The sequence below is a fragment of the Natrix helvetica genome, assembly GCF_964273705.1.
Source record: "Natrix helvetica genome assembly, chromosome: 2".
Taxonomy (NCBI): Eukaryota; Metazoa; Chordata; class Lepidosauria; order Squamata; family Natricidae; genus Natrix; species Natrix helvetica.
The window spans coordinates 182,534,065-182,558,977 of NC_138552.1; the positions used below are offsets into that span (position 1 = coordinate 182,534,065).

The 24,913-nt window shown below is 40.1% G+C and overlaps 1 protein-coding gene across 3 annotated transcripts in view; it reads left to right on the forward strand.

Annotated features, from left to right (window-relative positions):
- Positions 1-24,913, forward strand: part of GRIK2 (glutamate ionotropic receptor kainate type subunit 2) — a 548,779-nt gene that overhangs the window by 304,287 nt on the left and 219,579 nt on the right. For all 3 annotated transcript variants that reach the window (XM_081945732.1, XM_081945731.1, XM_081945733.1), the window contains one exon: positions 23,422-23,565. In XM_081945732.1, coding sequence (XP_081801858.1) covers positions 23,422-23,565 — 144 coding nt within the window. The remainder of the gene's footprint in view (positions 1-23,421; positions 23,566-24,913) is intronic.

Sequence of the window (24,913 nt, forward strand, 5' to 3'; positions counted from 1 at the left end):
GGGCTTACCCGGGCTTCCTTTTCTGAGCACGGGGAGATGGGCGGTATTTTGCGCCGTCCGTCTCCCTGTGCTCAGAAAAGCAACTCCAGGAAGGTGCTTTGGTGGTGGCAGGCGTCCTAAAACCTGCCTGCTAGCAAAGGACTTAGCCAGGCTTCCTTTTCTGAGCAGGGGCAAACGGGCGGTATTTTGCGCCGTCCATCTCCCCGTGCTCAGAAAAGCAACTCCAGGAAGGTGCTTTGGTGGTGGCAGGTGTCCTAGAACCTGCCTGCTAGCAAAGGGCTTACCCGGGCTTCCTTTTCTGAGCACGGGGAGATGGGCGGTATTTTGCGCCGTCCGTCTCCCTGTGCTCAGAAAAGCAACTCCGTGATGGTGCTTTGGTGGCGGCAGGCATCCTAGAACCTGCCTGCTAGCAAAGGACTTGCATGGACTTCCTTTTCTGAGCATGGGGACATGGACGGTAGTTTGTAATGAGGTAATAATGAGGGGTCCTGGGTGCTCTCTGAGCTTGGTGGAGACGTTTCATTACCAAACTAGGTAACATCATCAGTGCTAGAAGGGAGTGGTGTTGGGGGGGGAGGAGGAGAAAGGTAGGACAAAAAGGAGAAAGAGAAGGAGAAAGAGGAGGTGGAGGATAGTGGGATCCTTGCTGCTTTCTGAGCTTGGTGGTTTTCTTACAGGCATTTCATTACCAAACTAGGTAACATCATCAGTGCTAGAAGGGAGTGGGGTTGGGGGGGAGGAGGAGGAGGAGAAGTAGAAGGACAAAAAGGAAAAAGATAAGGAGGGAGAGGACTGTGGGGTCCTTTGGTGTTCTCTGAACTTGGTGGTTTTCTTGCAGGCATCTCATTACCCAACCAGGTGTCATCATCAGTGCTAGAAAAAAATGGGGTATACAGAGAGGAGGAGGAGGAGGAGGGCGACGACTGTGTGGTCATTGGTGCTCTCTGATCTTGCTTGTTTTCTTGCAGATGTTTCATTACCCAAACCAGGTATTATCATCATTATCAGTGCTAGAAAGAGTGGGATATATTGAGAGGAGGAAGAGGAGTGGGGATGGGAGGAGGGAGGCGACAGCGGGGTCCTTGGTGTTCCCTGAGCTTGGTGGTTTTCTTCCAGATGTTTCATGACCCAGCTAGGTATTTCACACCAATGACAATAAAACATCTGCAAGTAAACCATCGAGACCACAGGGCTTTTGTTTCTTCATTTATTAAATTTATAGGCCTCCTGCTTCATGGCCATCAGGAACTCCTCATCAGGACCTTCCACAATGACCGGCCTCAGAATTACATCTCCACAATCTCAAATTTTATTTCTTGTGTACAGAATATTTTAAATGGTTTTATTTTAATTTATTGTGTATATAATATTTTTAATGGTTTTATTTTAATTTATTTTTAATTTACATGACCGACAAGCCACTCCCACCCAGTCACATGGCCAGCAAGCCACTCCCACTTGGTCACATGGCCGGCAAACCACTCCCACTCGGTCACATGGCTGGCAAGCCACTCCCACTCAGTCAAATGGCTCCCACAAAGCAGGCCACACCTACAGAAGAGGTTCCAAATTTTTTTGAAACCCACCACTGGTGTAACTGCAATATATTATGTACTATTCTTACCTCTGGGGTGTTATAATACTTTCAGCAAGTAGTTGAAAAGTAAACACAATCAACCTTTGCACAACTAAGTATTGCACTGCTTTCCTTCATCATGGAAGGAATGTATAGCGAGAAATGAAAGTCAATATGTTTTATTATAAAAATGAGTGTATTGGGTATCACCTCTTTTTTTACAGAAGTGCATTGGCAGCCCAGTGCATATTTTGCTAGTAGATTTTGTAAGGAAAGAAGCAGATTCTGCATTTGAAATATATTTATATTCCACCTTCAAACAGTACCTGTATCACCATCTTTCCTTTTTCTTTCCTCTAAAGCAGTGGTTCTCAACCTGTGGGTCAGGACCCCTTTGGGGATTGAATGACCCTTTCACGGGGGTCGCCTAAGACCATTGGAAAACATAAAATAATCTTATGGTTGGGGGTCACCACAACATGAGGAACTGTATTAAAGAGTTGCGGCATTAGGAAGGTTGAGACCCACACTCTAAAGTATTACTAAAAGAATGATAAAAAGAAAGTTCATCTTCTTTAAACTTTACCCCCCACCTAAATTTGACAGTTTAAACTATGATCATCACATTTATTAGTTTAAATAACAGGGTAGCCTTCCTCCACCATAATAAATGCAGCAAGGATAATGGCTCCATTAGGCTGGCAGCTGGAGAAAGTCATTTGATGGCATTTTTGAAAGAATGTGTTTTAAACAATGATGAGGTTTCCTGAAAAACATAACAGGTTTCTTGGTTTTTAATCAAAGGCCAGAAGTTAGTCCAGTGACCAAAAACAAATTAAAAATGTGTAAAGCCACTAAGTATAATGGCACTCTGATGTACGGCAAATGTGATTTCATTCCTTCTGGGTCATGATACTCATGAAATGAGGGCTTCATAGAATAATATCACAGTTGTGAAAATTTATGACTTTAATATAATAGTTTTATTTCTTGCTTTTTCTCCTCTTCCACTTCAGTAGGAAGTGGACATTTCTCTAGTTTTTATTTATTAAAAATAAAGTGAGATTTGGGAAAGATTTAATTAATCATTCCATGTCCTCTCCCACATCAAATGTGTGTGTGCATTCACAAATTTGCCACTATAAGGATGCTCATTGTTTGAATTTATAATGAAACTGAAGTCTGTCATTATGTTCGCTTACATTGTGAGAGTCAGATGCAAGTTCCAGCAGAGAATAAATCTGAGATTATGGGAATGATTTTTCTGAATAGCCTTATTGTGCAAATTGCTTCCACAAAATTTAAAACCTATTTGTAGCTCTATAGTGATAAAATTATGGTGAGGATTTGTAATACTTGCCCTTGACATTTTAGCAATATTTAGTTGCATTTTAAGTTCCTAGGAAGCAGAATGGTGTAATGAGGAGACAACATGAAATTCCCACACACACACACACCCTCAGCAAAGTTCTATCTTCCAACTTGTTCTGCCAACACAAATGCTTGTTCATGCTCTTTTTTGCTTCTTTTCAATTTGTTTCATCCTAAAGCAGCTTGAATTTTGAAATAGAGGCCTATGTGTACAAGTGTTGTTAAACTCAATTTCTCCTATTTACAAGATACACAATACTACAGAATAACTGTTGTGCCTTTCAGTAATTTTTATATACAGGATGCCAGATAACTGCTTTCTCTGATGGTGTTAACTAAAGAAAATCAGTAATGTAAAATATTTATTTTATTTCTTCCTCTGCTTTTAATGCTGAGAGAATGAAGAATAGACAATTTTTTTGCCTTACTTCAACTCATCTATAAAATGATGTGATTAATAAGCACTCTTCAGGATTATTAATCATTTTGATAGTATTAGATCTATTTAGCCTATAAAAACCTTCCCATGCTGAGGTAGTTCACTCTTTTGATTGGTATTGATCTCCAGTTAGAAAATCACTTAGTGGTTCTCATAGATAAAGCAATGTTGGTAAAGTTGCCTATGAGATGATAAAAGCAGGAATCCTGGAACTGGATCAGACTTCAAGGAAAAGTGGAAAACAATTGAGCAGAAATAGATGTATTTACTGATACTATAAAACAAGATTCAAAACTATTTCAGAATGATTAGGAGTATTTGTTTGAATCTGTTTCATAAAAACATTGATTCTGATAAGGTTTTAATGCAGAAATAGCTTCCTTCCCCCAGTGAGAACACTTAGATTGCAAGTTGTTTTTCAATATGCTTGAAAATTGAAAATATCAATTGTAACCTTTAAAGTCATAAATGATTTTCTGTTCATCTATTCAAGGAACCACCACCTATCTCAAAATGAATCGTCTCTTTTTGGAGATTTACAGTATTTATTGAGTCTGTGGGACATGGTGCACTCTTACATTGACCCCAGCTATGGAATTCACTTTAGTCTTTCCATTTTTCACTATGGAGGAGCATAGCATTTTGAAATTGATATGAATCTCTCTCTCTCTCTCTCTTGTTATTTGTTTGTATGCATGCATTTTCATATGTGCATGTGTACATATACACAGTTTCAGTTAGAGTGTTGGTTTAATTAGTAAACCATCAACACATTGTGGTATATAGGAGACCTTCAAGTTGGCTTGAAAGTATTTCTATAAGCAACCTTCATGAATGTATTACATGTATTTAGTTATTATTATATTTAGTATATTATTATACTTCCGTATACATAATGAGAAAACCTAGCTCTCTGGAGAAGTCCATGAAACCAGGAAAAGTGGAAAGAAATAAACAATAAAATGGATGGGCTTAATAATGGGTGCATTACTGGAGGACATAAAATACAATGTTAGGGGTCGACCTCCGGTCCCTGCAGGCGACGGACGTTTCGTCTGCCACTTGTCTTCTCAGTGGGCTCTGTTCAGGAGCACAGGGGGCCTTGGAGGGGTCCCCTGCCGCAGGGTGGCTTGTTGGAATCCCCCAGACTTGGCGGCAGCCAGTGGGGGGTTTTCCAGCTTCGCCCCAGGAGCCGGGAGCAGAAGGGAGCATGCTTGCCCCTTCGCCGAATGGGTTCCAGAAGGAATAAGTTAATCAAAGGAAGCGTGGCTGAAATGTTGGTCATGGAGGATCCTTCCTAATCTCTTCAACTATCGGTAATGGATAAGCAGCAGGCTATCGTAAGTTCCTGTTCAATCTATTTAAAATTGAAGATTAGAGGGGGGAGGTTTTTTTAACCCCCCTCTCGGACAAAGCGGCATTTAAACTCTCTTTCTTTGGAATGGAGAGAGAACAAAGGCTGACCTGCCACTTGAATTAACTATGCGAGAAAGACTGAAATCACAGTTGCAAGAGTGCTTGCTGAGCTGTTTTTAAAAATCAAAACTTTTGCTCTTCTCCCTGCGAAAAGGAGGAGTCAAGATGGCTCCCCTCCGTTCTCATTTTTGTACTTATAAATTAAGTCTGCCTTTTGAAACCACCCTGGGAAAAAATGATAATTTCTGGCATCTTTTAATACCTCCCTTGAGGGTGCTCTGGATCTCTTCTGCTATGTGGACTTTTTGGATTTTGATTATTTGGTTTTTCTCTTTCTGGTGTACCTCTGTGTCTTGGAACAGTGAAGGAGAATTAACTTTTTACTTTCGGATTCGCCTGCTACCTTGGACCACCCCGGCTGCGCGCTCCAGTGACGCCATTTTCTTTGTAAAAGACTTACCATCCCTGAATTTAGACAATGGGACCTAAGAAACCACCAACGGGCAAGTCACTATCGGCTCCCGTCTCAGCGACTTCCAGTCCAAGTACCCAGCAGCCGAAAATTACTTCAGTGCTACAAAAAGAAGCGGCTGGAGAGAGCTCAAAAGAACTATCTGTCAACCAAATGTTTCAGGAAATTATGAGAGGTCAAAACGAACTGAGGAAGGAAGTGGCAGATCTCAAAGATGAACTCAGAGGGGTACAACATAACACAACAGAAAATAGACAAATAATTGTGGTGCTGGAGGAGGGGGCAGCTGGGATGGGGGAAAAGGCTAAGGAGGTCCGAAAGGGAAATTTGGAACGGGAAAATTTTATGGCCAAAATAGACTTTGAAAGAATGTCTTTTTTTTTACCTCAGGTTCCAGAACCTACCTGAGACAGAAAATGAAGATCTTAAAGATATTATGAGCACAATTTTAGCAGAATACCTTAAGAGAAACAAAGAGCAGCTGTGGTGGGATAGGGACCTGGTCTATAGAATTATTCAGCATATGCCAGAACCCATAATGTTCCAAGAGAGGTACATGTTAAATTCCTCAGGAGGACCACGAGAGATGAGGTGCTAGGGGCCCAAAGGGAGGGACCTTTAAAATACCAAGATAAAAAAATTACCATTCTAAAGCAAATTCCGAAAAAGATAAGAGAAAAAAGAAGGAAGTATTCTTCCTTATCAAAGAAACTATACAATAGAGGAATTTGGTTTAGATGATTATTGCCAGAAGGAATGCTGATCTTCTGGGAGGGAAGCTGAATTTGAATTAAGACAGTAGATGAGGCCAAAGCCTTTATTAAAAAACATTTCTCTCTCTCAGAGGACGAAGATAGCGGAGGTGGGGAAAAAGGCAGCAATGTACAAGACACGGGGAGGGGGGGGCTATGGCTCCACCTTAGGACAGGGAGGAGGGAGCAATATCGAAAAGGCTCAGGTCACAAAAATAGATATATTTGAAATATTTTTGTAATTGTTGATATACTAGAAAGTGACAAACAAAGAGATGATTGAACACATGGTTGATATAAAGTAAGAATTCTGTTTATGCTTATCTTTTATATGTTATTTTTAAAATTGTGGAAGCGTGAGATTTGGAGGGATTTCTACTACTAACATGGGAGCTACCAAAATTTTCTATGTACCCTATTACCTTTTCCCCATAAATGTTTTAAAACCAATAAAAAAAATTACAAAAAAAATACAATGTTAGGGACAAATTGCACAAAAAAAACCCTTATGTGGTCAATAAGAATATTGAACTGAGAGCATATAATTGATCTCTGGAGGGCCAGAGATAGAGGTTGTTCCTCTATCCTGGTCCTATTAGATCTCTCAGCGGCTTTTGATACCATCGACCATGGTATCCTTCTGCGCCGGCTGGAGGGGATGGGAGTCAGAGGCACCGTGTTACGATGGTTCGACTCTTACCTCTCCGGCCGGATGCAATATGTGTTGACAGGGGGGCAGAGATCGACCCCGAGGCCACTCTCTTGTGGGGTGCCGCAGGGGTCGGTTCTCTCGCCCCTTCTGCTCAATGCATACGTGAAGCCGCTGGGCGAGATCATCTGTGGTTTTGGGGTTGAATATCATCTGTACGCTGATGATACGCAGCTGTACATTTCAACCCCAAACCACCCCAGTGAGGCTGTCGAAGTGATGTCCCGGTGTCTGGAAGCCGTCGGGGTCTGGATGGGGGACAACAGACTCAAACTCAACCCCTCCAAGACTGAGTGGCTGTGGCTTCCGGCACCTCGGTTCAGCCAGCTGACTCCATCGCTGGCCATAGGGGACGAGCTACTGCCCCCTGTGGAACGGGCGCGCAATTTGGGCGTCCTCCTAGATGCCCGGCTGTCAATGGATGACCATGTGGCAGCCGTGGCAAGGGGGGCGTTCCACCAGGTTCGCCTGGTGCGCCAATTGCGCCCCCTACTGGACCGGGATGCCCTACGCACAGTCACTCATGCGCTGGTGACGTCTTGCTTAGATTATTGTAATGCTCTCTACATGGGGCTTCCCTTGGGACACGCCCGGAGACTGCAGTTAGTCCAGAACGCGGCCGCGCGGGTTATCATGGGGAGGTCTAGATACTCCCACGTAACACCGCTCCTGCGCGAGCTGCACTGGCTACCTGTGGTTTTTCGGGTGTGTTTCAAGGTCCGGATTACTATCTTTAAAGCGCTCCATGACTCAGGACCTAGTTACTTACGGGATCGCATCCTCCCACATACATCCCTGTGGCCAATCCGCTCTCACAGGGAGGGCCTTCTCCAAGTGCCGTCCACTAGGCAATGCCAGCGGGCGGCGCCAAGGAGTAGAGCCTTCTCTGTGATGGGCCCAACCCTCTGGAATGACCTCCCCCCCCGACATTAGAACCACCTCGGACTTCCGCTCCTTCCGACAAAAATTGAAGACTCACCTGTTCCGACTAGCTGGCCTGGCATGATTATAAATGTTACATCTATGAACTCCTGGTAGTATATTCTCATCTGGTTATTTTAAGGGTAATGTTTTAGTTTTAATTGTTTTTAGGGCTTTTAGCCTCATATTTATTCTTCTGTACAGTACTCTTAATTTTAACCTCCTCCACATACATACATATATTTATAGTTCTATTTATATTTGTATTTTATCTGTGATTTATTGTGGACTGTACACTGCCCCGAGTCCCTTTTTGGGAGAGGGAGCGGTTTAGAAATGTGAATAAATAAATAAATAAATAAATAAATAAATAAATAAATAAAATAAAATAAAATAAAATAAAATAAATAAATAAATAAATAAATAAATAAATAAATAAATAAATAAATAAATAAATAAATAAATAAATAAATAAATAAATAATAAATCCAGCAATCAATTTCTGTTCATTACAAATTTGTTTATAAAAGCTAAAAAATCATTCTTGGAAAAAAATATAAGGCATAGACTAAAGGTATTGTAAAACTGAATAAAACTCAAAGTTTAAAAAAAAAACCCACTAAAACCAATCACTACATCTATGTATCAGGAGGACGTAATGTGTAAAAAGATGGATTTTTACAAAAAAAAGTTCTTGAGGGAGGCATTTTAAATATAGATCATAGCTGCCACTGCAGAGAAGACCCAATTCTATGTCCCTGCCAAGCAGCAGTTCAGAAGCTATCAAATTCTGACTGAAGTCTAAAGTATCTGAAGACTGATATATTTGGACATTAATGTGACCTTGTGCTGAATTATTTTGGACTTTGGCATCTACAAGTAGTATCATAAATCTGGCACCATAGCACATTCAGAACTTTTAGCTGAGCTGCAATAAGAATGTTACCTATGACCCTGTCAAAAGCTAGCATTAGATGAAAATTCTGACCAAATTCTAAGGGCAACACCAAATTGAATGCATCACAGTAAACCAATCTTGAGGCTATCAGTGCATTACTCACCATGGCTGAGTGATTCCTATTCAGTAACAAATACCTCTGATACATCAGCTTAAACTGATAGTAGAGGCTCATAATCACAATGTGCATATATTTTCCTTAGGCACTGATTGAGGTATGAAAACACTTAGCACCAGCTCCACCCAACCTTTAATTTTTACTATTTGACATTCCAAGACTATACTATTCTTTTAAGGATTGAGTGCTTAGATCTGGATGAACACTTTCAATATGAATAGTGCAACCTGTTTCCAAGGCAACAGAAGTACATTTATCATTTAGTGTCTGTCTTTCTCACTGCTACATAAAATCTTTGTGAATGAGGCATGGACGTGATCCCATATACTTATTTTGCAATTTTCTCACTCTATTCCACACTTCTAAAATCAATGACATTTATGTCATGAAACTGGAAGAATATAAACTATTTTAATGTAATCAGAACTGTACCTTTCCCTCACTGGAAAAATAATAGCAATAATGATAACTGCCTAAGTAAAATTTTGCCTCCTCATATATCCTGATCTCTTTTATTTATTTCTTAGATTTATACTATAAATGTTGCTGCCTAGGTCCAAAAAAACCCTGAAATAGTTTAGACTCAGAGAGACTCAAAGTCAATCAGGGAGCTTTACTGACTGACAATAAACTAGACTTGGGTTTTCCTTCTCTTGGTCCATCTTCTGAACCAGTTGAATCTCTTATACAAACATTTGAGAATATTTAGAGAGAATATTGTCCTGGCAAGAAAAACTAGTGCTACGTATAGGCATTTCTAGTTACTACACTGAAATTCAGAGGTAATGCATACCGAGCACCCAGAAATATGTCCTTTGGAACACTATATTAAGCATCATTTTTTAAATTTAGTATACTAAAAGTAGATTCTCCTGACAAATAATTATATGCAGTAACCATAAGACTGTGGTGGTTTTTTTTAAGACTAGTTACAAATAATGATGGACACAAAGTCTGCATTTGGTAAAGAACTCACCCACTTCAAAATTTTCCACTCCAGTATATGGTGAATTCATATTTAGCTTGGATTTGTATTCTCTCAAATTTACATTTGCCCATTGTTGTAGCTCTGGACTGCAAGAAAATGTTAACAATTGGATGGACATCTTGACAGTTATCCAATGAGTACAGTAACAGGTCTCTGTCCAATTGTTAATCTTTCCTTATACACCTTCCTTTGGCAGCTACAGTACATGCGTTTAGGAGCATTGGAAAATGTAGTTAATTCTTTGTAGGTAGGAGGCATATGCTACTGGAACAAAAGATAGGAAAGCTGGTTGTAGCTTTTTGAAACTTTGGAAAAATTGATGAGTCCAGAGATTCAGGGGTGCGGAGAAAATAACATCAGATGATATAAGAAAATGAATCAATCTACTCTTAGGATTCAGTAGAATTCAAGGCCTCTTTATGAAAGGAACTGATGGCATATGAAAGGAGCATAGGGTAGGAATCTGGTAGCACTTTTTTTTTGACTAAGATGTCATTCAAAGTCAAAAGCTTTTGTGAGCTGCAGCTTATGTCATCAGAGGTATACCACAACTAAACTGATGTAGGGTTTAAAATGGGGTGAGGTGAACCTAGATTGGATAGAACGGAAGGAAGGGGAAGATAGATTGGTTACACATATTACACATAAGATAGATTGTAATACCTTATCAATTAAGAATTGCATATTAATGTAGTTAAAAACTCATTATGTTTGCTGAGACTTTTTGCAATTGCTTGGAACTTTTTGATCTATGTAAGTTTAGCAATTTCTCACTTGATGATACTTTTAAAGTTCCATTTCCCCCAAAAATAGTTATATTGACGTTTGGTAAACAGTATCCTAGGATGTCTGAATGCTCTGATATTACTGTATCTTTGATCTGAATCCTGTTGTCAAACTTGTGTCCATTAATTAATAATGTTTTTGAATATGACCTCAATGTGCATTATCAACCTATGGTTTCCTCTCCCCCCGCCACCTTTCCTTCCCTCTTTATCCCAATTTAAATCCTGCAACATTTCAGACACTGTACACATCCAATGACACGAGCTGCAGATTATAAAAAATATGGCTTTTAATAAAATGCATTAGTCAGAAAAGAGGCTACCAGTCTCTTTCTGATGTTCCAGTCATTATTTCTTTTAAAAAGAGACATTTCTTTTCATTATGCTTTGTCTCAATTCTTCCAAATTCTGAGGATATGAAGACATTTTTTGTAGTTAAAATTTTGCAACATACATTGCTTTAAATTTAAAATTACTTAGGATTTGCTGGGTAAATATTTGTATTCTTAAAATAATGTTGCCTATGATGTCAATATTAATATTAATATATAGCTGTTTTCTACTCAGGTCAAATTAGAAAGTGTGGATTTTTTGTTGTTTGAAGGCTTGCTGATATTCATATTTTGCCCCCAGTTGGGATAAACTGCAGTAATGAAAATAAAATATTTTCTGCTTGTTTAATTATACCCTAGGGCGGAGTTTTAAATGTGTCAAGAAGTGAGAGAACACCAGCTTTAATAGGCATATAGTGCAATTTTACAGTTCATAAAACAGTAAAATTTAATCTGAGACCAGAAGATTTATTAAATCTCACTCACCAAAATGGATGCGGGAGTTGGTGAGAATTAAGAGAAATTATTCCAGGGACTATATATTTTATTACACCATGGAGGTGCAGGACAACTTGTTCCTTTAGGCTGTCTCCCCCCATTACTTGCTGACAATCTTTGTAATTACTATTACTTAACTGAGTATGTTTTAAGAGCAGAATAATATACATGTCTTTTTCATGCATTCAGTCATGTTAAATTACAATTTGGCAGCAGTGTTTGAAAAGGTTGCATCTGAAGGAAGTAACGTGGTTTTAGGCAGGGGTGTAGTCTACTTACCTTCGCTGTCAGTTTGCAAATGTGAGTGCACGTGCTCCGTTCGCTTACACACACCACCTCCGCATATGCACAGAGTGTCAAAAACACGAAATCCTGCTTTCTAGCTAATATAAATCATGCGTCACAGCTGATCATTGGAAATACCAGTTCGCCTGAACCTGTAGCATTTTTTTACTACCAGCTCGGGTGAATTGTTCCGAACTGGTAGCATTTCACTCTGGTTCTAGGGAGTCATTCAGATGTCAGTTGTCCTAAAGATGCCTTTTTTCTTCAAAAGGCAATTGGACTGTTTTTTTTTTCTTGGAGGAAGAAGAAGAAAACAATCTACTCCTCATCCAAGAAATATTATCATTTCTGATGGTGGTGGTGGTGGTGGGGAGAAAGATATGTAGCTTTTCTTTCTCAAGGGAAAAAAAATGGTCCAGATTTTTTTTGGGGGGGAAAGCACCTTTTCTAGGTGGTGCAACCTTGAAACATTATACTAATTTTATTACATGTTTTATGTTGGATGACATTAATGGAAAATTACTGTGGGTGAAATTTCAAAATTAGTTTGCATCCAGCAACTTCCAGTCAGTGCATGTGCATTGTTAGAAAAAGAAAACTTTATATTCATTAAGCATCAAAACATTTAATTGGCAAACATGGAATAAAGGGCAGGCATAAACAGGGAGGGGCAAGAATGTCCATGAGTTATTCAAATCTCTACAACTATCATAGCTGCTGGAAACAATACTGTGGATAATTAGAATTCACAACAGCAGAGTAAAGATGGAAAGCGGGATACTAGAGGATCCCCCTGCTATCTGGCACCATGAAGGAACCATTTTGGTGAAGGAAGATAGTGCATATATAGTGGTATGAATGTGGTCTTAGGTTTCCAAACTACTCTAGGAAGTTCGGGAAACAGGGAAAGATTACACAGAAAGATGGTATGGGGACAAGAGCTAAGATAGTGTGGGTTTCATACAAAAAAGGAGGAAGATATAATTGTTTTACCGTACATAAGTTGACACCTGGAAAAGTAGGAAATTTGAGAAATAAAATTTCACAAATTTCTGGATTGGGTGAAGTATAAATTGAAGTTGAAGAAGTTGAAGACTGGCTTTTATGATGTTGTTACAATATACTAATGGCACTGAAATATATTCTATACTGCTAGCAACTCCAGATCTTCCCAAGTCATAGGACTGACATTAGTTCATCATTCCCCATTCGTTCATCTCCCCATCCTCCCCATTCTCTGAGTCAAACTAACATTCCATGCCCACAGCATGGAACTCCACTGGTAAACTGAAAAAGAAGGACAACAGCTTCGATTTTAACTTCTTGACTACTATATACTGCCCCATACTATTCAGATAACTTTACAAGCAGAATTATTTATATATTTATTAATATATTTGGTATCTAATTATACATATTTCTAAATATCAAAGGTTTAAATATAGCTCATTTTCATGGCACATTTCCATACAGATCTACAAATCACAATTCAGGAAAAACATGAAATAGACTATATCCAGTTTGGCAAAGGAGTGCAACAAGTCTACATTCTCTCCCTTGATTTAACCAACCTGTAGGAACAAAGGGAAGCTGGACTGGAAGAAGATGAATGTGGCTTTAAAATTGGAGGAAGAAACCTGTAGTATCCTAGTGCTACTATTCAAATAGCGAAAAATGTAAAGTATCTCTAATAATAGAAGTCAAGATTTAGAGCCGAGGGAGTCTACTGTGCCACAGACGTCCGGATGTGAATCCCTTGTTGTGAAATGGGGCCCTGGGATACAGTTGGGCCTGCTGATAGTATACCTGGCTCCTCGCTATCTGGCTCCTCGCTATACATCAGCAGCCTGCCTGAACTCCTCGAGCTGATCGCATCGGTGGCGGTTGAGACCCCCAAACTTTTAGTGATGGGGGATTTTAACCTACCATCGATGGGAGAAGCATCAGAGGGGGTTCGGGAGTTCATGGCTTCCATGACAGCCATGGACCTGACCCAATTGATTCAGGGCCCGACACACAAGGGAGGTCACACCCTGGACCTTGTTTTTGTCTCTGGCCAGTGGTTGAGTGATCTGGGAGGAGGGGATTTAACCATCACTCCCCTGTCATGGTCAGATCACTCACTCCTTCGTCTTGACTTCCCTGGTGCTACCTCCCGCTGCGGGGAGGTGGAACCAGAAAGCATTAGATGGTTCCACCCCAGGCGCCTGATGGAACCGGATAGGTTCCAGACGGAGCTTGGGCCACCACCTGTAACCCTGACCCGCCCCCAGGTAGAGGACCTGGTGGTCGCATGGAATAATGCGACTACCGGGGCCTTGAACCGGGTGGCGCCTTTGCGGCCTCTCCGGCGGCAACGATCCACCCTGGCCCCTTGGTTTACCGAGGAGCTAAGGGTGATGAAATGCCGCAAGAGACGCCTAGAGAGTCGTTGGAGATCCTCCCGTTCCGAATTTGATCGAACACAGGCACGAGCCCATTTAAGGACGTACCTTGTGGCATTGAGAGTGGCCAAACGCCAATATTGTGCCACTCTCATTGCATCCGCAGAGAACCGCCCTGCCGCCCTGTTTCAGGTGTCCCGCTCCCTCTTGTTTCAGAGGCCGCGGGAGGCCCCTTTACAGGGCAGAGCAGAGGAATTTGGGAAATATCTGCAGGATAAAATCGCTCAAATCTGGAGGATTGGGTCCCTGTCAGTGGTTCAATGGAGACGTCCGTGGCGAGTCTTGAGGAATCGACCTGGGAGGAGTTTGACTTGGTTGCCATCGAGGATTTGGACAGAATGCGTGGACGACTGCGACCCACCACATGTTTATTGGATCCGTGCCCCTCCTGGCTTGTACTGGCATCCTGGGAGGTTACACGAGACTGGCTCCTGGGCCTAGTGAACGCTTCGTTGAGCGAGGGGTCTCTCCCGGCCGCCTTGAAAGAGGCGGTGGTGAGACCCTTGCTCAAGAAGCCTTCCCTGGACCCTCTGGAGCTGGCCAATTATCGTCCTGTCTCCAACCTTCCCTTTTTGGCGAAGGTTGTAGAGAGTGTGGTGGCTTACCAGTTTCCACGACATCTGGAGGAAAATGATTATCTAGACCCGCGCCAGTCCGGCTTCCGCCCCGGTCACAGCACGGAGACGGCCTTGGTCGCGTTGGTGGATGATCTCTGGAGGGCCAGAGATAGAGGTTGCTCCTCTATCCTGGTCCTATTAGACCTCTCGGTGGCTTTTGATACCATCGACCATGGTATCCTGCTGCGCCGGCTGGAGGGGTTGGGGGTCCGGGGCACCGTTTTGCGGTGGTTCGGCTCCTACCTTTCTGCCGGACGCAGCGTGTGTTGGCAGGGGAGGAGAGGTCAACCCTACGCCCCCTTACTTGTGGGGTGCCACAGGGGTCGGTCCTCTCGCCACTCCTGTTCAACACATATATGAAGCCGCTGGGTGAGATCATCTGTGGTTTCGGGGTGGGATATCATCTGTACACTGATGATACTCAGCTGTACTTTTCCACCCCGAACCACCCCAACGAGGCCGTCGAAGTGATGTCCCGGTGTGTGGAAGCTGTATGGGTCTGGATGGATGGCAACCGACTCAAACTCAACCCCTCCAAGACGGAGTGGCTGTGGGTACCAGCTCCCCGGTTCAGCCAATTAATTCCATCATTGGCCATCGAGGGCATCCAACTCGCCCCCTTGGAGCGGGCACGCAATTTGGGCGTCCTCCTGGATGCCCGGCTGTCCATGGATGACCATGTGACAGCCGTGGCAAGGGGGGCGTTCCACCAGGTTCGCCAATTGCGCCAATTGCGTCCCCTACTGGACCGGGACGCCTTACGCACAGTCACTCATGTGCTGGTGACGTCTCGCTTGGACTACTGTAACGCTCTCTACATGGGGCTTCCCTTGAAATGCACCCGGAGGCTACAGTTGGTCCAGAACGCAGCCGCGCGGGTAATTATGGGGAGTACTAGGTACTCCCATGTGACACCGTTCCTGCGCGAGCTGCACTGGCTTCCTGTGGTCTATCGGGTGCGTTTCAAGGTTTTGATAACTATCTTCAAAGCGCTCCATGGCTCAGGACCTAGTTACTTGCGGGATTGTATTCTGCCCCATACATCCCTGTGACCAATCCGCTCGCACAGAGAGGGTCTCCTCCAGGTGCCGTCCACCAGGCAGTGCCGGGGGGCGGCGCCTAGGAGTAGAGCCTTCTCTGTGGCGGGCCCAGCCCTGTGGAATGACCTCCCCCCGGATATTAGGAATACCTCTGACCTCCGCTCCTTTCGTGTAAAGCTCAAGACCCACCTATTTCAAGTAGCTGGCCTGGCTCAACTTTGATCCAACTATATCGCTCCTGACGGGTTTTTTATTTGGGGTATTTTAATTGTATTAAATTATTTAGGGCTTTTAAACATTGTGTTTTTAATTGTTTTTTTTTTTATTCATCAGCTCACCTCCTCCTTGTATATGTATATGTCTTGGTATACGTTTTTGTTATATGTATGTTTGTTTATATATTTATTTCCTATGTTTTATTGTACGCCGCCCCGAGTCCTTCGGGAGAGGGTGCGGCTAAGAAATAAATATTTATTTATTATTATTATTAAGTAAAGTGAAATATTGAGACTAAGATTAAATATTAAAGACGACCTAATTAATGACAGAAGGTGGACAACCAGCTTTAGCATTGGCACTGACGATATCAAAGTGGTGGATAGTTTTTGCTTTTCAGGGTCAATTATCAACAATAAAGAAGCAAGTAGTCAAGAAATTGTCTACAGGCTGGTCCTTGATAAAGAAGCCATGAAGTTATTGGAAAAGATATTCAAACGTGATTTGTCTATACCTACAAAAATCAGAAGTTTGCAAGCCGTTATATTCCCTATTACAGTCTATGAAAGTAAAAGTTGGACTTTGAAGAAGCAGGATAGGAATAAAATTAACATTTTTGAACTTTGGTGTTGGGGAAGAGTCCTGAGAATACTCTTGACAGGTAAGAAAACAAGCTAATGAATCATCATACAAATAAATCCAGTGTTTTTACTTATGGGACAAATAAACAAGCACAAATTACTTTACTTTGGACCCAAAGACTTAACTCTCTGGAGAAGAATCTAATGTTGGGAAATGTGGAAGGAAAGAAAATAACAGAGCAACATAGATGGAATCATTTACAGTCTCAATGGGTAAATTGAAGGACCAAATTAAAGAAAGATCATGATAGAGAAAATCTATATATGTGGTTATTAAACATTGAAAACAACTTGATGGCACATAATCAAAACTATCGAAGACATTGTGCTGCGATTAAACACATTTATATTGTCTGTGCTTTCAGACTATGCTTTTTAAATGTATATTATCACAATGGTATGGTAGGAACTGCTATTGAATCTGCTTTATCTCTGTGCAGCATGTTCTTACCTAATCTGACTATGGAAATATAAATATTCTGTTGCTGTGACAAAGCTTACCAGAAACTTGTATCAGGAAAGTTACTCTAACATTTTTTAAATCTATTTTTGCCAAAATGACTTTAATGACTTGAAAAAAATATCAACAACAAAAAATAGTTACCTCTAAATTTCACTAAAGTATGAATGTATATTCAAAAGTATATTGTTTTTAATTTTAAGACAGCATTTGTCTTAATTTTATTAGAGTTAATAAATTCAGAAAATATTAACTTCAAAAAAATACTAACTTCAAACATTTTGTTATAAATTAACCAGCTGAAAACAACCAGGAAAATATTACACAATATACTATACATTAGAAAATATAAATGTATAACTTTAGTGATTTATTTAAGCAGTGGTAGGAAATATGTGGCATCAAATCTTTCTGTCAGCCTCAGGTTCAGTTGTTAAATGATTGTTCTTGTCATGTAGTTCAATGAACTCTCAAAAGCTATACTAGTAAAAATATTTAGGTTGTTTTCAAACTTTTAAATGTCTACAAATTAGAGGTGTTATTCAGCCAGTTTGCATCGGTTCGCCCAAACTGATGGTGTAAATCTTGCCCAGTTTGGTGAACTGGTATCGATGGCCGCTGAAAAGTCCTCCAGACTTAAGGCAATGGGATGCCTATTTACAAAGAACATAGCGGTGACGGCAGCAGGATTTTCGCTGACTGGAGGACTTTTCAGTGGCCAGCAGCCAGCAGCCGCCTCTTTGAGAGCAAAGCAACTCTCAAAGAAGCGGCAGCTGGGAGACTTTTTTGCCAGCCAGCCACTTCCCAGCAGTGGTGGCTGGCTCGGGGCCATTGAAAATTCCAGTCAGTTTGCCTTCTGGACTCTGGACCAGCTACCACAGAAGGTAAGCAATGAAAGAGGCAGTGGTGGGGGAGGAAGCGGCCGGAGCTACTAAAGGAGGGGAAACGGGGCCGACTGGCGAAGGGAGAGCAGTGGTAGATAGGGAGAAATCCTAAAAAAAATTCTACCTGGTTCCTGTTGGCATGGCTTTGTGGCAAGGAGTCATGTGACTGAGTGGACATGGGCGTGAATAATGTCAAGTTGGCCATGCCCATTTGGTCACATACCCCCCCACCTAGCCACGCCCATTGAACCGTAGCAGAAATTTTTGAAACCCACTACTGCTACAAATAATATATTAAACAATGTGTTTCATGTTATTTATTTGTTTATTAAAATTATGGAAGTTTTATTGCCTTAGTTTCATTGAAGTGAACCATGTATACAACTAATATAATTTCAATATACAGTATTAAAAGGGTCACCCACTATAGAGCAGTGGTGGGTTCCAGGAGGTACGCCCTGGTACGGGCGTACTGGAGCCAGCCCAGCGCACTGGATACCATTCCAGTACGATGCTACGGAGGGTCCACCCACCCCCCTGAGCTCCTTACTGGTGTTTAAAGGCTTCTGCGCTTCCGTGCAGGTGCATGGCGCATACAGCACCTGTGCAACGCTCCGCGGAGCAGCTGGAGTGTCACGGAGGTGCTAAGACACATGTGTGCACTGCATGCATGTGCGCGTGTGCTGCACACATCCATGAGAACACCACCAGCCCCGTTCCAACCATACCGGTTGGAACGGGATTTGAAACCCACCACTGCTGTAGAGAGTAAAGGAATGATTTTGACAAAAATAACTAAGAATCATAACCAAGGCAAAAGGACGTGAATTTTATTTAAGTCTTGAGAAACAAAATAATATTTGGAAGTGGTCCTTGCCAATGCCTCCTTGATTCACTGAAAGGAGGGGAGCATAATAAACATTCTGTTATTTATATCCCATCTTAATAAGACTGTCTTAAGACTATCTGATTCTCCTATGAAGTTGTTTTCTAGTTTCCTCTACTTGGGGGAGCGGGGCTAACACAACTTAAGAAAGTGTTTTTTCTTACAGAAGTATACTATTCCTTCTTGACATTTTTCTAGTATCTTGCAGACGCTCTTTCCTTTGTCGATGAATACTTGAGTCATGGGCTTCAGTCATCTGATCCACCTCACCAATAGCTTTTGTGCATGCACACAAGCAGTTTTGTCAACTAAGGCAAAGTGGCAGCACTTAGTCACTTGAAGGACTTTATGGAGGCACTTAAAATCTCCATTAAAGCAAAGCACCACTTTGAAGATCTATGTAATATCTCAGTTGAATCCAGAAACAATTAATCAACATGAATTCTTATCTGCTAGAGGGAGTTAACAGCTAGCTAATGGCTTTCTCAGTACTGTACTATAAGCAGAAAGCTGAAATAATGTCAAAACCATAACAAGTCTGTGTTATCTAATTTCAGCAAACAAATTGGGTTGTTCTTTCTTTATAGTCTTTCAAGAGATTAATTTTCATAATGAATGCATAACTAATATTCATACATTTTGTGTTATCCAACATTATCCCTGAAGGATGAGCTTCAGTAACACGACAGAGATCTATTAAATAGTACGTTTTGTACATCAATTGGACTATTGATATAGTCAGTTCTAAATTATGCTTCTATCTGTTGCAAATTTGGCATTTTTCATTAGAAGATATAATTTATCCCATGACTTCTGCATTCAACATATCATTACGATGAATTAGATAGGCAGGCAGGCAGGTAGACAGACAAACAGACAGGAAGATAGACAATAAAGTCACTTTTTTTTTCGAACCAATGTATCTCACAGAATTATGGTTGTGGGGGGAATGAAAGAAGGAAGTACTACCTATGCCATTGTTAATTGTACAAAATGAAATAGTTCTAATGAATAGATAATTGTCATGCCTTTATTTGTAATTAAGGCAATACATTTCTTTTACATGAAGAATAAAAGAAGAGATTGGATAGCCATTTGTCTTGAATCATATAGGGTCTCCTGCTTAAGCAGGAGGTTGGATTAGAAGAATTCCAAAGTCCCTTCCAACTCTGTTATTATGTAATTATGTAAATCCAGTATCTAGTGGAATGCATATCATTCATTTCTCTTACTCAAACCTTTATAGCTATCTAGAGATAGCTATAGTTACATAGTGAATCAATAAAATATAATTCCATGCCAACTTTTTCTGGTTGAGTAAAATTCATAACAACCACAATACCATGTTCTGAATTATTAATCTGATTGAAAGCATATTTACTTTACCCATGAACAGAAATTGCAAAAAAAAAAAAAAATATTTATATTGCTCAATTTTGCTACTTGGGCTTAGTTCATTTATATTTTTAAAATATAATTTTATTGAGCTTTATAATGCTTGTTTTCTAAAAACAATAAGAAACAAAACAAAAATCCGAATTCAAAAGGAAAGTAGAGTATAATATATATAATATGGAACATGGAATATAGAATAATTTATTTCATCTATATGAAGTGAATTCTCTTGTCAAGAGTGTCCTGTTTTTCTTTCTTTATTTTGTTTTTATTTGGGCCTTTATTTTCTCTTTTCCGGAATTTCTCAAACATCCTGCACTTTTTTCTCCTTATAGGATTTCCATCCATAGAATCCTCCTATTCTCTGACTTTGTTGAAGTCAGCTCTTTCAAAATCTAGAACACTAATCTGATTTTGTTGCACTGCCCTTGTGCTGTTATGATATTATTTTATGGAAAATTTTCAGCAGAAACTTGAAAATACAATTTATATTTTTTTTAAAAAAAATATTATCAGATTGACACTTCTCCACAGCACTGGAAGTGCAATGAAGCAACATCAAGGTTGTATAATTAATGTGGAAAAGATGTGGTAGGAAAAAAATTTATCAATACTGCTAGATGATTTTGGAAACCATTTTAAAACCTCAACATTTCACCAAATTATTTGTATGAATCACATTATCTCTGTCCATTGAAAACAACCTTTTTGTCAACCATGTCTGAATATCTACATCAGGAAGATACTCTGATGAAGTATTCTTCACCCCTTATCCACTTCTCTCTTAACTGCCATATGTTACTTTAAGAATAAAACCTTTTGAACTTCATTTCGCTTCTCAGCAGACCCAGCCAGCAATCTCTCTAAATAAAATTTAGACAACATCTCTCCAAGGTTTTTTGCCATTGGCTGTACAAACTTGGATTGGAGATTAGTGAATATAATTTAACAATTATCCGTAGTTAGAGCAAGAACACCTGAAGGAAAGGGGAGAAGAATTGATTTCTCTCCTGCCTCCAATGCAATATAGGTAGTCTTCAACTTACAACAGTTCATTTAGTGACCATTTGAAATTATAATGGCACTGAAAAAAGTGACTTATGACTATTTGCAGCATCCCTATGGCCAGGTGATCAAAATTCAGATTCTTGGCAAATGACTCATATTTATGACACTGCAATGGTTATATGATCACCTTTTGTGATCTTTTGACAAACAAAGTTGACGAGGAAGCCAGACTCACTTAACAGCCGGGTTACTAACTTACCACTGCAGTGATTCACTTAACAACTGTGGCAAGAAATCTGATAAAATGGAGCAAGATTCACCTAGTAGCTGTCTCATTTATCTCAGTTTGGGTTTATTTGTAGTCAAGGACTACTTGTACATGACCACAATCTTTTTTAAAAAAAAAAATCTTCCTTGTTCCAGAAGGAGCAGCATCTACCGTATGTTCTTTCCCTACTTATCTATTAAATGTAGCCCATTAAAATAGGTATGTGTGAAAATGTGAAAAACAGAATATGAACAATCTATCTCTTGATTCCCAAGACATACTGCATAATAGAGGCATTTTTGGTTGAAGAATGGAACATTCTTGTCATAGAATTTAGATCAAACTGATGCAGAATTTTCTTAATACGATATATCTCACATAGTTGGAATCTGGATTGATTACTGCATAGTACATTAAGGTAGGACGGTAGAAGAAGCTGAGTACCAATGCAGAGATATTTCGGAAAGATTTGGATCTTTTGTTGTTATTGTTACTTAGTGCTTGTTTCCTAACTTTTAAATTGCATAGAATGTGATTTAAATTACATAAAATGCTGCTTCTAGAATTTCCACTTACATAAAGCATATTACCATTGTAATGTCAGGATTCAAAAGAAACTTGGCTCTCACAATGGTTTCACATTAGTCTTAAAAGCACTTTGAAATATAAGTCGGTGAATCATTTTGGGGGCTCTGATGTTTTTACAAATCTACCATGTGGGTAGCAACTCCAGGTGTTTTAAACACTGTATGATGTTCTACAACCCATTTTAAACAGAAGAATTATTCCCCTTTTTAGAAATGTCACCATGGGAGACCCATTTACATCTAAACGTGTGTTATCTCTTTTAGTACCATCTTATGGTCCCTAACAGTTAAGAGTAGTTTTACAATTTTAATGTTTTGTTTTATTATAAAGGGAGTTGGGATTAATTTGTATGGAGGACATTATAAAAGTTAACTCTGTGGCTGTGTTGTGTGATGACAAATTCAGTAATCTCTAGGCTTCCTATTGTTAATTAATTCATTTCACAGCTCACTAATTTTGTGAATGAACAGAAGCTACTGCTTCTTCTGAGAAGAGATGCAGAGTTATACTCACATGCACAAAGAAGAAACATGCAATATCTGTGGATTTTACACCCACCCACACACACACACACACACACACACACAGACTCCGTGTTTCCTCCAAAATAAGGCAGGGTCTTTTTTTCTTTTGATCCCCAAAATAAGCACGTGGCTTTATTTTCGTGGAGGTGTTATCATTATTGAGATGGAGGAGGCGGCGAGCCTGGTCACCTCATGGCTGCTGCTGTGTTGCAATATTTTCAGGGAGGGCTTCTTTTCAGGGGATGGCTTATTGTAGTACTATGTGCTCAAAAATCCAATTGGGCTTATTATCCTGGGAGGTCTTATTTTCAGGGAAACAGGGTATATATTTTCTGGGAATGCTGTTGAATATAAAGTATAGCATAAATCCTTAAAATGAAGGATTATCTCATCCCAGCAAGAGTTCTATCTACTGAAGAAGAATTTCATTCAATTTGTTGTTCTCAAATAAGAATTTAAATAAAATTTAGAAATAGTTGTTTAGAAAACAATTTGGGGAGCAAGGAAACCTGACTGATTTAATCCATTCCAGAACCTAATTTGAGAGGAATGAGTAAGGCCTTAAATGTTTCTATCGCCTCACAAGTTCAAATCAGATTCTTTGTCTCCTTTTTTTTACTGTAAAAAAAAAGGAAGATGAAATTTGTAGCAACATATACTTCGTGTAGTGCATAATTTAATAATCATGTAGTCGCTTAATAAGAAAACTATATTATCACTTTCTTCTGTCATAAGGTAAGGTGGAAAGCGGATGCCTTGCTTTTCCTTGTCTAGCTGTGATGCAATTTCTCTGGGTCATTTTCACAGCATTGATTGTGTTCTCATTTCAGACAGATGCAGCTTTAATGTATGATGCTGTTCATGTGGTGTCAGTTGCTGTCCAGCAGTTTCCACAGATGACTGTCAGTTCATTACAGTGTAATCGCCACAAACCATGGAGGTTTGGGACCCGCTTTATGAATCTAATTAAAGAGGTAAGTCAGGAGCAAGATACGCACCATTGTTAAGTTAGAAATTCAGCATGTGCAAATGCCTTTGGCTTTGTGATATGCACTCCATTTTCTATTCCATTTTTTTCCTGCTGAATTTTGTACCCAAGAAGTCCAAGCAACAAAGTTCCCAATAACCTGAATAATAAATATCAGGAAATGTTTTGCTGAGAAGTATCATCCTTGGAAAGAATGATGAACTAAATGTGTCCAAAATATAACAGCTGTATACAGCAATTTGATGCTTTTCTATATTATTTTCCTAATGTTTTCATGCTAAATGTTTTCAATGTACACTCCCCGGTTTCTGAAAGGCCTACATTTTACTAAAATGCCCTACATTTTACTAAAATGCCCTACATTTTATGAGCTTCAAATTTTACTTAATGTAAGCTTGATTTATAAGATATAGAAATAGAACGTGAATACTTTCAAGGGATGCAATAGCTCAGTGCTAATATACTGAGCTTGTCGATCAGAAAGTCTGCAGTTCAGCAGTTCGAATCCCTAGCGCCGCACAATGGAGTGAGCTCCCGTTACTTGTCTCAGCTTCTGCCAACTTAGCAGTTTAAAGCACATTAAAAAATGCAAGTAGAAAAATAGGGACCACTTTGGTGGGAAGGTAACAGCGCTCTGTGCACTTTTGATGTTTAGTCACACCAGCAACATGACCATGGAGATGTCTTCGGACAGTGCTGCCACTTCGGTTTAGAAACGGAGATGAGCACTGTCCTTAGAGCTGGAAACAACTAGCATGCATGTGCGGGGGGAGGGGGGAAACTTTACCTTATTTTCAAGCAATAGAATAAGTGCTGATAATCTTTTAACATGGAATAGTCACAATACTGTTTTCAGCAGTATGAATTTAGTTTGTTTTCTGGTCTGCAAGCTATGGCTTCAGATGAACCCTGAAGTCAGTGTTATACACAAAGTCTTCACTTATCAACTGCCTCTTTTACTGACTGCTTGAAGTTACAATGGTGTATATATATATGTATGTATGTACACCCACACCCACCCACATACACACTGCATATAGCTTTGCAACCAATCCTTGTATTTATAACCATTGCAGCATCCCACAGTCATGCAAACATCATTCCTGTCCTTTTTCAACCAGTGCACGTTTATAACTATCACACTGTCCTGTGGTCATATGACTGCCATTTGTATGCTTTACAATCAGCTCACAACAAGCAGAGTTAATAGAACATGTGGAAGTAAAATTGTAAGACACGGTCAAAGGATATTTTGCTTAACAACCATGGTGATCCACTTAATGACTGAAGGGGAAGTACCATATTTTTCGGAGTATAAAACGTACCAGATTATA